General features: G+C 43.5%; 1 protein-coding gene across 1 annotated transcript in view; it reads right to left on the bottom strand.

Annotated features, from left to right (window-relative positions):
- PDE7B (phosphodiesterase 7B) overlaps positions 1-11,287 on the bottom strand; it is a 157,059-nt gene extending 145,772 nt beyond the window's left edge. Inside the window, exon 1 of the mRNA XM_083731683.1 lies at positions 10,250-11,287. Coding sequence (XP_083587809.1) covers positions 10,250-10,366 — 117 coding nt within the window. The 5' untranslated portion in view covers positions 10,367-11,287. The remainder of the gene's footprint in view (positions 1-10,249) is intronic.
- Positions 11,288-13,146: the final 1,859 nt, after the last annotated feature.

Here is a 13,146-nt window from a genome sequence, read left to right as displayed (position 1 = left end):
CCTTATGAGCCATAGCTCCTCACCTTAACTAAAGGTTTGGGGAAATCAGCCAAATTATGCAAATCCTTCGTGGTTCGTGTGTATTTCTGCCAATCTGTCCAGCAGGAATGAAGGAAGGAGAGGAAGGTTTTGCCCCAGCATCCTGAAGCAGCAGAGGACCCATATGACAGAATTCAAGCAGCCATATCTGGGTTGGCAAAGCCAGAGGAAATGTTGCCTTACAGAACAGATGAACTGGCACCAAGCAGCTACGAACTGATGATTCTAAAGTAAAACTGGTGGCTCTGTCTCTTCCAAGATCTTCTTGGTGCTCCTCCACCTCCAGAGTTTACCAGATGGAAGGGAGGTCTCAGGCTGCCAAAGGGACACTGCAGTGCCTGATACATGATTAGGCACATGCCTATCATAGCCATCATTCATGATGTCTGGGTGGTAATGAGAGAAAGATTAGAGCTGGGTTGGAGCTGCTGGGAAATGCCACAGTATCTTGCTCCTTCTCTTCAAACCTTATATTGAATCCTGGGTCCAAGCTTGAATTTATTCTATGTTTGCAAAATTGTTGGTTTTTTTCTATTTGAATTTACTGGCACGCTTTGTAAACTGATTTCACTTCCCCACCCCAATGCTTTGTACTCGTGTAAGTGAATGATCGTTGTACGCAACTTTGGGCAAAGCCCACTGGAATGGTGACACATAAATAAACTCAATCAACCCATCAAATAGTTGAAATACCAACGATACCTTTAAGATACACTATTTTCTAGAGGAAACAAAGGATCCTCACAATGCCAGCCAATTTTTGTTCTTAAAAATTGCTGAATCCCAGCCTTTTGTCATCCGAGTTTCCAGCATGCGAAGAGCTTGTACACCTAATGAAGCAAATTTCATATGGACCGAAGTCATTGTATCAACTTTATAAGACACAGAATTTTCATCCTTAAACTGATGGAACACTGCAAAGTTGTCCTACCATACTGGGGAGCACAACTGGGGAGCATGTGGTTCTCCAGATGTTGTTGGGCAGCAGCTTCCATCATCCCTGGCAATTGGCTAACCTGGCTGGGCTGATGTGAGCTGGAGAACAGCAGCATCTAGAAGGCCACAGGTTCCCTAGCCCTGCTGCAGAGCTTTTGTTGTGACTCTGTAATCAGGCAGCGGGAAAGGAGGTGGGGAGAACTGAGAAGTCTTCTGGCCTCTTTTCAGTCCTGCAGTTCTTAAACATTCTTTTTACGTGTATTATTAATCTTTTTCATAAGCCTTTCTCCTCGTCCCAAGGTTATGGTGGAGGGGAAGGCCCTATGTGCTCATTCTGTATCCACTTTTTCCATCCCAGAGAGAAAAATAAGATTTTTCAAAAGGAAAGGATTAGAAGAGGGAAATAAGTTGTGCGTCCACAAAAAAAGGGTACAAGGAATCTTCCCTTTCTAGGCTTTGCTAAGTGTAAAGGTATTGCCCTAAGGGGGAGTGGAAAGAATGGGGACAGTGTTGGAGTCATGCATTGATTTGAATTTATATTGGCAGATGCTGCATGAGGTGTCATGTTATTTCAAGTTTTGTTCCACACCGGTGAGCTGCAGGAATCATAGATGAAGAGAACAGACTTGGTTGGGATGGCTGCAAATGTCTTGGGCTAACCTGTAAACACCTCATTCATTTTCCCCATTTGAAATCTCTAATGCCATAGAGGCCCATGGACTCAGCGTCTTCTTAATCAGATACTTAGACATATTTAAAATAAGGACCCTTCTAGTCAAGCCTGAACAAGATTGGCAAATATCTTCAGGAAATGGTTTGGTGGCAGCAGTTTCCATCACTATACCAGTTTACAAATCACTTTGTGAACTGCATTCAGATACCCCTACCTAAAGCTCTTATCAACAGGGCACCCTGTACATCAAATGGATTTCTTGATCTCAGTGGAGAACATTTTTAAAACAAGGAAGCCGTTTAATAACCCTAGGGGTGGATTCACGTGTGGGGAATATTGCATTAGATTTCTTGATTATAACATTAGCTCTTCTGTCACGTTTTCTAATGTTCCTTCTACACTGCAATAACCTTTGTATTATGGAACTGTGGCTTTTGGACGAATATACCTGCATGTCATGCTAAATTTCATCCACACCAGTGACACAATAATGAACATCATCAGACAGCATCACTATTCCCACTCTTTTTGCACATGCATGCACCATGATTCCCCCATGAAAACAGCAGGAAAGAACTGGACGTCAGTATACTGCCCCAAATTTTATTCCCACAATATTCTTACATGATGCTTGTTGTACTTCACTGCTATTGCCTATGCATACATTTGGAACAGGATAATGCATACTAAAGATGTGCTGAAGAACAAAGGAATCATATGTATACCATCTTCAGCCAAACATCTCTGTTTGCCCTGTACCCTGACATACTGACAAATACGTGAATGCATAATTGTAACTCCTGATTTTTTAGATGTAGGTAAGCTTCCATTCCATCTTGTGCCAATTGGAAAAGATGCACTACATTTCCTTGTGGGTCATTTTGAAGGCCAGGATAGGCAGGTGAGATCTCACTGATTTAGCAGAAGTTCTGCACCAGCTGAAGCTTCTGAACCATCAGGCAGCCCTACATATAACGTGTTTCACTAATCCAGCCTAGATGTTACCAGAGCATAGACAACAGAAGTTAGGCTCTCCCTGTCCAGGACATAGGGGTGCAGCTGGGCACCATCTGAAGCTGATGGAAGACACTCTGCACCATGAAGACCACCCAGACCTCAAGTGACAGCAGAGGATCCAGGGTTACCCCCAAGTTATGCCCCTGCTCCTTCAGAGGGAGTATAACCTCAACAAGAGAAGGCAACCTCCCAGCCATCTGGTCTGTGGAACCACCCAGTAGCGGTGCTCAATCTGGTCCAGACTGAGCTTCAGTTTGTTGGCTCTCATCCAGTCCATTATCAAGGCAAGACATTGGCCCAGCACATCCACTGCCTCACCTGAATATTGGCCATCCTGGTTAGTTCTAATGGGAACTGAAGTCTAACAATATCTAGAGGCTGCAGGTTCCCCATTCCTGTGCTAAACCCTAATTTCCTGTTGTGGGGAAGGGCCCTGGTTTAGTGGTGGAGGATCTGCTTTGCATACAGAAGGCTGCAGGTTCAATCCCTAACATCTCCAGGCACGGCTGGGAAAGATCATAGAATCATAGAGTTGGAAGAGACCACAAGGGCCATCGAGTCCAACCCCCTGCCAAGCAGGAAACGCCATCAGAGCACTCCTGACATATGGATTTCAAGCCTCTGCTTGATGCCTGCTTGAAACCCTGGAGAAACACTGCCAATCAGTGTTGACAGAACTGAGCTAGACAGATTGTTGGACTGACTTTGTATAAGGCAGCTTCCTATGTTGACTAGCAGAGATCAGTTCAAGGTCCCAGCACAGCTTACAGACATGTAGAAAGCTGAATCAATGCTCCTGACACCTAGAACGAAACTTTGTCTCAAAGCACTTCAGGAACAGAAAATGTGCTTCTAATCCATCTATTCAAATGAGGAGGGATGGTTGAGCTGTGATGCAAATTATATGGAACTTTTATAACAGCTTTCAGGGAGGCTTTGTCTTTTAGAGGACACTTAACATAAGCACTATTTTCCTCTGGTGGGACATGCTCTAGATCTTGTATTAAAAGCTTCATGTGCAGCAGATGCCTGCTTTGGTGTGGCATCTGATGCAAAGCCTTTCATTCCCATTTTTGCATGTGTTACCTTGGCCAGTGGGCTTGCCTGAAACAATACCCAGTGCCTTTTGCAATTCTGTTTTTTAAAGTGGGAGGAAGAAAATTAAAAATCTGCTTCTTCCTTGCAAGCTTAAGTCTAACTCTATCTTCCAATTAGAATAATTGCAGCCTACTTGTCGGCCCACCTCCGCTTTGCAAATCAATATTCATTCCACATCTGATAACTTACACGCACAGGAGCAAGAGACGCACAGAGAGGCTGCATGTTGTTCCATCTCAAAGGTGGCAGGTGGCTGCATTGCAATGTTATGTTAAGTACACGGGAGATGTGTTTACACAACATTTTTACCAGGGGGTTTACAGCTAAACTATTGCTGTGAGTCCCACTGCAAATGCTTGCATTTTCTCATGGCTGAATGTCAATTCCAATGCCACGAAGGCTGGCAACATAAACCCCACTTGGTGGAAATTCCTCGCAGGCAGCCGCAGTGCCTGGAGACAAGCAGTCAAGTCATGTATCCACAGCAGTGACCAGAGGAGGAATGACCGTTGGGAGGAGCACAGAGAGAAGAAACACCGTGGTGCACCTGTAGCAGCAAAACCGGACACCTTCATCTGCCCCAGCTGCAATAAAACATGTCTCTCCTGTATCGGTCTCACAGCAGGCACTGTAACTCCATTGTGCCTCAAATCAAATCAAATTTTATTAAACGGTCACAGACCAGATTAATTGTGCCTCAAGACAGATGGATGCCAACAACAAAATGCTTATTTTACTGAATGCGTATCCACTAGGGAAATGAATAACTAAGCCTTGTATAAACTTGGTGGCTCTTTGTGGTATTCTGTTTATTTATTATTGCATTTACACCCCACCTTTCTTCCAATGTAGCACACCTGGTTCTCCTTCAGTCTCCATTTTATCCTCACAACAACTTTGTGATGTAGATTGAACTGAGAGACCCAGAGTGCATGATTGACAGAGTGTGGGTTTGAACCTAGTCTGGCACTCTAACCATCACACCACACACTTTGTACCTGGTTCCTTTATTTATCCTCTCTCTGTGTGTGTATGCTTTGCCCTGATTCATCTGAAGCTTCAAGTTCTCCACTGGGGAAAATGTATAAATGATGTTTGTTTTTTACTGGGAATTTGCAGGAGGTGAGCATTTACCCTAATTTGCTTGCACGGAGGTTATCAGTCTTCCTGTTAATCAAATTTTTAACCTGCACTTTTCAGCACATTCACTGTCACTTTCCTAACTGCATTTTTTGTGGATTTGTTGTGACAGAATGCTTCAATCCACCTCAATTGTGAAAACCTACATTTTCAGTATTGGGATGAATGCTTAATAAACAGGTGCTCTGGAGAAGCCCAAAGCTTCCTGATCAAATATGATACCCTTCACAACCCAATTTTTCTGCAAGTAGATGCAACATAATAAAAATTGCTAAAAATAAACCACATAAAATTACAACATTAAAAGTAAAACAGTAGTACAGTAGTATAAGTTATCCAAAGGGGCAAAATAAAGATTAAGGCTGCATACACACAACATTTTATTCCAGAATCAATGGAGACTGAGTAGTTCTTTTTTCTATGTAGGCCACCCACAATCTACATCTACTGCATATGTTTTAGCCTAAAAAGAGCTTCTTGAGAAAATGGTTTCGTTCTGAAAATAAAAGCTCATTGCAGATTGATGCTGCAATACCCTGCAGCGTGCCTATTTGGAAACAGATGTTGGTGGTCCTGGCAATGGGCCACCATTGGTCCACATCTGCTCAACGACATAGTGGGTGGGCATATACCAAGGTCACAATCACCACTTCCTTCTTCGTTCACCTGGGACATTTGCAGGGAGGAAAAGGGGAGCGTTTTCAAATGCATATCAAGTAACCACACCCAACCTTGTGGACGGTAGGATCTAGGATCAATCTAGATTGAAAGCAGCATGTTGAGGGCAAACAATTTTGGAATGGGGAAAAAATAACAAGCTACATTTGGTTAGTGTGCATGCAGCCAAGGCAACCAAGAAAACCAGAGAGGACAGTGGCTGCGAAGCTCATCTCCTTCTCCCCTTTTCAGTCTTTACAGCAATATACTACAACCTCCCACTCTTTTGGGCCAGAACTGGCTCCCAATCTTTTCTCCAATTAAATTATAGCAACATTTTGTTCATAGGTTTCACACAGTCAATCATCATCATGTCGACAGATTTCAAACACATCCATATATCTGCAGCCCCTGCTGGAGAAACCAAGTGTCTGGTTATTTATACTGTGTGAAGAGAGGACTGTTATCAGGCCCCTGGATACAATTCATTGTTTCTGTGAGTGATGACAAGCTTCCTTCCTGTACTTAACATCTGATTAATGTTTGACATATTTTAATGAGAGCATTGAGTAGTCATGAAGAGGAGATAAAGAAGGCCTTGTCGTGGTCCTCTTCCGAAGGGACAAGATTGAGAAAATGTACGGCAGAATGCTGGAGACAGAGGAATACCAGTGAAAAATAAATGTATGACGTGCCTCCCAATGACTAATTTGCAACTCATTACATTATTTAGAAACGATGGAAAGACTAAGGCTTGGTTCAGACACCCACTGGCTCTACAAAAGTGGTCATGGGAATTAAGGTGGGAGCAAAGGCTGCTAGTAGGTTTGCAGCCTGGTGGAGACAGCATGGAGGCATTAGTAACACAAACCAGGGCTTCCATGTGTGACCCAAACATGTGGCTGCTGTGACTTCTGCAGTTATGGAGGCTGTTTTTGGGATAGCCTGGGTTGTGTAAATGTCAGTGGCTGTCACCAAAATCACCATGTAGAGGCCTCAAGTCCTACAGTCAGCACCACTGTAGGATCTCCACCAAGCTGTGAGCTAGCCAACAGTCCCGCGCACTCAACAGCTGTCTGAAATAGACTTCAAATTATCTTATACAAATGGGTGTGATTCCAAGATGGGAAACATGCCTCCATGGCTTCCTGATCTTGGTCAAAGCCTGCTTTCTTCTCCTTCCCACACTATTCTACCCGCTGCTTTCCTCTGTCCTTGTTCCATCCCCTTTTGGTTGGACATTCAACTAAGAGTGTGGCCTGGAATGGCTTCTGCCTCTAGACCTGGCTTTGCTCTCCATCCTGATGCAAGTCCCAATCCAGCCAAGATCTGTAGCTCTATCTGTCTGCATGCTTAACTGCCTGTGGACTGGATTTGGTAATTGGGAAGTCCTAGTATACTGGAACAGGCGGTCGCCCCTTGCATGGATGCAGCAGCTGAATGTTACACTTGCAAAACTTTGAAGCAGATTAGCCAACTTGGTGCCCTCCAAATGCTTTGGATTATGATTCCCATCATATCCGACCATTGGCCATAACCTCTGGCGGGACCTCCTTGGCTACCTCTTCAGAAGAATGAGATAGCAGGACACCATTGCTTAACGCAGGCTTCCTCAAACTCAGCCCTCCAGATGTTTTTGGCCTACAACTCCCATGATCCCTAGCTAGCAGGACCAGTGGTCAGGGATGGTGGGAATTGTAGTCTCAAAACATCTGGAAGGCTGAGTTTGAGGAAGCCTGGCTTAACCATAAGTTAAAAAAGTATGAGGTCCTGTTTTCTTTCTGACTCATCAGACCCCCTTAGCAACTTGATAACAAATTCTCCCCCTGCCATTCAAATCAAGATCTGCCATATACTGTATTTTTCACTCTATAGGACACACCAGACCATAGGACACACCGGACCATAGGAGGGGGAGAACGGGGGGGGGGGGATTCCCTCTAAAACAAGGTGCTTTCAAGGTGCATTCACCCAAAGCCTTCGGAGCACAGTGGGAGTTCCCGCTGCACTCCAAAGGCTTGAGGCTTCAGGGACAGCCTTTGTAGCCTCCGCAGGGCAGCGGGGTGAAGGCACCCTGCTGCCGGGCGGAGGCTTTGCGCAGCCATCCCCAAGCTAGAACAGCAAGACAGAGTGCTGCACAGCGCTCCGTCTCCCTGTTCTGGCTTTGGGCTTAGCCGTGCAGCCTGCATTCGCTCTATAGGACGCACACACATTTCCCTTTAATTTTTGGATGGGAAAAAGTGTGTCCTATAGAGCGAAAAATATGGTAACCAACTACATATACTTCTCTGTCTGTATTAGCTTGTCTGTCTTTACTGGGGGTAGATTCAGGTAGGTAGCCATGTTGGTCTGATGCAGTAGAACTATATTTAAAAAATAAAAAAATCTCCAGTTGCCTCTGAAGAAGCGTGCATGCACACAAAAGCTCATACCAAGACCAAACTTAGTTGGTCTCTAAGGTGCTATTGGACATTTTTTTAAAAAAATTAAAAAATATTTTTACTGTGGGATGGATTCATTTAGAAACAATTTGGGAATAGAGCATTCCCACTTTGCATTGTTCATTTTTTTCTTCCACCATACAACACTGACCCATCTAGTTTGCTATACATACTTCATTCCTGGTAAACCAAAAGGGTAAGTGGTAATGTAACTGACGGTATGAATGAGTGATTTCCCCTTTCTATTCTTCTTTGTCTGCAGCAGGACTGTGGCCTTCTAGATGTTGTCAGACTCCAACTTCCATCATCCCCAACCATAATGGTCAATAGTTAGGAATGATATGTTGCAGTCTTCTGAAGGGCCACAGGTTCTTCAGCCCTAGCTTATAGCCTTTAAATTTCATTGCTTGCACCACAAAAATAACACAAGATGGGATGAATTAGCCCTTATACAGGAATCACCTCCTCCAATACTGCTTCAATACATGACTGCTTCTTAAGACCTAGGGGTCCCTATTAGCTGTCCCAACTGTGGCAGAGGCATGGCTGGTTGGGACAAGAGAAGGAGCCTTCTTGGTGGCTGCATCCAAGTTATGAAGTAGCTTACTTTGCAAGGTTTGCTTGACTCCTTCCCTTGCCATTTCCTGCCATTTTATGAAAACTTTCCTGTTCCAGTAAGTTTTTTTCAAGCCTGTTTAGGGCTTTTATCTGCTGAGCCTGTCTCAGTTCTTATATTGTGCATGTTCTCTCTCTCTCTCTCTCTCTCTCTCTCTCTCTCTCTCTGTGTGTGTGTGTGTGTCTGTCTGTCTGTCTGTCTGTCTGTGTTTGTGCTGTTGTTTTATGATGAGATCGTCGTATTTCAACTGGTGTTAGCTATTCTAAGCCATGTTAATGCATTGGTGGGATATAAATCTTTGGCAGAAAGACACTATTGCATATGTACACAGAGTGATGATTTGTTGCCAGTTGAGAATGCTTATTTGGGAAAGGACAGTCCCCCTTGCCAATTCTGGTACACAGTAGGTCTTATAATAAGACTTGTAGTTCTGTAACCCATTGTGAAATAATAGGCTTATTTAGACAAGCTCACAGGTTGTTACTGTGAGGCAAGTAGGACCTTTCTATCATAACAACCCTATTTTGCTGCTGCTGTTTTTTCTGAAAACAGCAGCCACCAACATCATATATCAAGCACGTTTAAAATACATGTAGACAGAGAGAGAGAGAGAGAGAGAATACAAAATGCAAGGAAGAAACTGGAGTAGTCTAATTTTTCTTAAATATGGTGCAGTCTGAAAGATTCAGGCACTTTAGAAATATTTACATGCAACTTTTCCATAATGCAGTCTTTTGCCATTCTGAAATTATTATTGTAAACCAGGTATAGAGAAATTGTTGTGGGACTCCAACTCCCATCAGCCCCAGCCAGCATGACCAATGCCCAGGGGTGATGGGAGCTGGAGTCCAACTGGTCCCCACTCCCCTGTTGTAAACCAAAACACAGCAGAAAACTATGGAAAATTATTTCAGCCCTTAACAAGGAGAAATAAGATAAGGCAGGTGGTGGGAAACAAAATAAAGCCTTGACTGTCCTTGTGAGGCAAAAGCTAGTGCAAATGAGAAAGAAAAACCTAGAAGGATTCTGAGCAGTATTCAGATTTTGTGAAATCAGCCCTCTCTGGTTCACTTTTTAGGCTGCATCTTCTCAGCATTATCTCTCTCCTGCTTCCTTGCCCTGAACAAGACTTGATTATGTGCTGGATCTTACCCGGTGACCCTAGCTGACTTCCTTTTCCACACAGAGCAACGGCAGGATAATTAGTCAAAACCAGGACGATGGCTTGCTTAGCCAAGTTCATTTTTCTACTTTGACCCTACACTTAGTCTCTCCTGGCTGACAATTGCCATTCTGCAGAAGGGACAGCGCCAGATACGCTGCCTCAGCTTACAAATGCAATATCAGACAAACAGATTTAGACATTATTGCTGTACGTGTTATAGGTCCAGTAAGAGAGAGAGAGAGAGAGAGAGCACCCAAGGGAGAAAATCCAAATCCACACTCCACTAAAAACATATAAAGATGCATAGGTAAATACCATTTGTTTTGTCTCAAATCAGTCACCTAGGGCAGCTGGCTGTCTCTGCCTCTTGATGTCTTGCATTTGAGCTGGATTCTACCCCCCACCCTTGTGCAGATCAAAGGATCTAATCATGGGAACACAGCAGAACCCAAAGTGCTCAAACTTACCTCAGGCATGGACAACATGGGAAGCTTGTTCTCGAGTTCCTCTGACCTTGATGAAAGTTCCTCCCAGAAATCACATTCATATTCTTGTGCCTTCACCAGACCCAGTTCGAACCACATAAACTTGGAAGTGAAATCTCACTGATTTCAAGGCAGCAGCATTCCAAGCAAGTGAGCTTCGTATCACAGCCTTAAGCACAACTCTTAACAATCTGACACAGACCTATAGAAAGCAATCTGGGAATCTCCGTCTACAGGACCCATTTCCTATTGGTGCACCTAACTGAGGTGGATATACATACTAGATTTTGTTTTATGGAACTGTTTTCTTTTTAATAGTTGGAAGTATCCCTGAGTGAGGCAGGGTAGGGTACGTGCTTTCCAAATTAATAAAACCAATATGCTGTCCCTGCAGAATTTTTTTTTCAAAACACTTCTTTCTTTCTTTTTTACAAATGCTTTTTTGTAATACATAAATGCAACAATGGCACTTCAGTTTAACCGTCTACTGCCATGACTTGCACTAATACCAAGAAGCAATATTGCTTACATTTTAACATATAGGTATTTTTCCACCTTCAGAATTTTACTTCTGGGCCAGGGAGTGGGAAGAGAAAGAGAGAGCTGAGGGAAGGTCACAAAAAAACAACAACCAATGAAGGCCATCTGCTCACAGCTGTGAAACAATGAATACAGTTCCACCTCATAAGTAGCTGCTTCTAATTATGAAATTCACTATACTTTTCTCTCTAGAATAATATGAAAAAAAGACTCTGGAAAAGAGTGTCACTATGGCACTGGATAGAAAACTACCTAGAAGCACTCCCCCCCACCCCTAATGCCGCAGGCCAGGAAATAATATCTGCTCCAAAGCTAACAAACTTAAAATGTGCCATTTCCATACCTCTTCCCTCACACACGCCAGTTCGATCCAGGCTGAGGCCTCTGAAAGATATGCTGCAAGAAGCAGGCGCTTGGGAGGCACATGCTGTAGCAGCACTGTTCTGACATTTGCTAAGCACCAGAGTCCCTCAAGTGACTGGGAGCTAAGCCATTGACGTCACTGAACAATAGGCAAAATATTTCCTCCTCCTCCATAGCCCTGAACTGTAAACACCAAGCCTGAACACAGCAGGCTGAACATTTGGGGAGAGGTGGGAGAAAGAGAATGTGAGAAGCTCTCAAGCGATGCTGCCTGAAAATAAGCAGCTGCTATTGCTGCCGCAAAACAAGCGTCTTCATCTCCATTCTCTCTCTCTCTCTCTGTTGTGTGTTGTGTGATTTATGCTGTAAGATTGTTGGAACAGACTTGATTTCAGAGCCCAAAGTAGTAGAATATATATCATTATTTAGAGGCTAGGCAGAAGGTAAGATCAGGATCTGCTTCTTATTTGAATTGCTTAACAATTAGGGTTGCCATACATCTGGAATTTCCCAGACATATCCGGAATACTGTAGTTGGCAGCAGTGTTCGGGTGGAAATTGGCAAATTGTCTGGGAAAATCCCATGCTAGCAGTGTCATTTTCGCTCACACCTTTGCCCCTCCCCCCAAAGAAGCTGAACAATTTTGTCAAAAAAGGCTCACTGCTTCAAATATGGCAACCCTATTTAACAATAAGAAGAACATTTGAGGGGGGTGGGTTTTTCTGTGGCAGGACTGTGAGTTTTATGAAGTTCTGGTACTCAGATGCCTGGGCTCTGTGTTCTTTAAATGAAGTGTATGTCCTTTTACCAGGTTCCAGTGATGGAACTCAAGACTCTATGTCTGTCCAAAGGAAGCATGTGGCACCACCACCTGCTCAAAAAGCCTTGTTTTGAAAGGGAAGGTGCAACATCAAACAAGATGAAGAATCACATCTCTGGGTGTGCGCCTTTTGTGGAAAGCTAACATTCTAATTTAGACTTCTGCTGCCATGCTGGCTTTGCATAGGTTGGGAGTTTTTGACACGAGGCCACTTTAAATCATTTGCTTCTCAAACCTGTATTCTGAAACAGTAGTCTGAAGAGGGCTTTAACCACACTCTTTTTCTGAACATTTTAAGAGAGTCTGGAGTGGAACATGCTTGCAGAAGCCCTCTAGATGATGTTCCTCTTGTCTGCAAGTATGCGGGTGGGTAGAATTGGATGGTTTGAATGAATGTTTGCATTCGTTTCTGAAAAATCCCATAGACAGGCTAATTCTGTAACTGGGAAATTTGTATGTCTGGATTGTATCTTCAGCATTCCCCCCTGGATGCAACCCTCCCTGTCCTGGATGCCATCAGCAATTCATGGTGGTACAATGATAAGCACATTTCTGCTCTGTCTGCAAAAGTGAACCATCCCCATCCCAGTGAACTGTTCAGAGCTCCAGTGAGACCAAGGTCCAATCTCAGTGCTGAGGCATCTGAAATTAATTAGTTAACATCAATATGTTTATACCACAGTTCACTGCTGAACTTCAAAATTAACCATATAAGAGATTTTTCAAAAGCTAGAAGGAAAGGGGAAAGTGCAAACATTTTTGTCAAATAGGAAAAACTGATTTCATTCACATTTTGGATTTTTGTTTCATAATTTGGTTACTCAGTCATAGCTAAACTCAGGGCTCCCCGCCCCCCAGCTGGAGCTCACCAAAGCTCAGCTCCAACACCTCTCAGGTGGGCACCATTGCCATTGGCTAAACTCAACAGGATTTTGTTCTAAGCTCCACACAAAACATTCACCTTCATAGCACAGAAAACTTCATTCACTATAACAAATGTAATTGGTTTCTGAAAAATCATCAGTGCACTCAGACTGCTAGTATTTTATGAGATAGATTCAGGCACATACCAGGAAACTGGTGCTTTGTCACCCCAGCACACTTTATAAAAGAAACAGAGCTTTCTGCAGGAAGGAAAGTGACAGGGAAATGCAT

Source organism: Podarcis gaigeae (genome assembly GCF_964106915.1).
Source record: "Podarcis gaigeae genome assembly, chromosome: 3".
Taxonomy (NCBI): Eukaryota; Metazoa; Chordata; class Lepidosauria; order Squamata; family Lacertidae; genus Podarcis; species Podarcis gaigeae.
The sequence above is the reverse complement of the archived record's forward strand: the minus strand, read 5'-3'. Positions and strand labels throughout refer to the sequence as shown.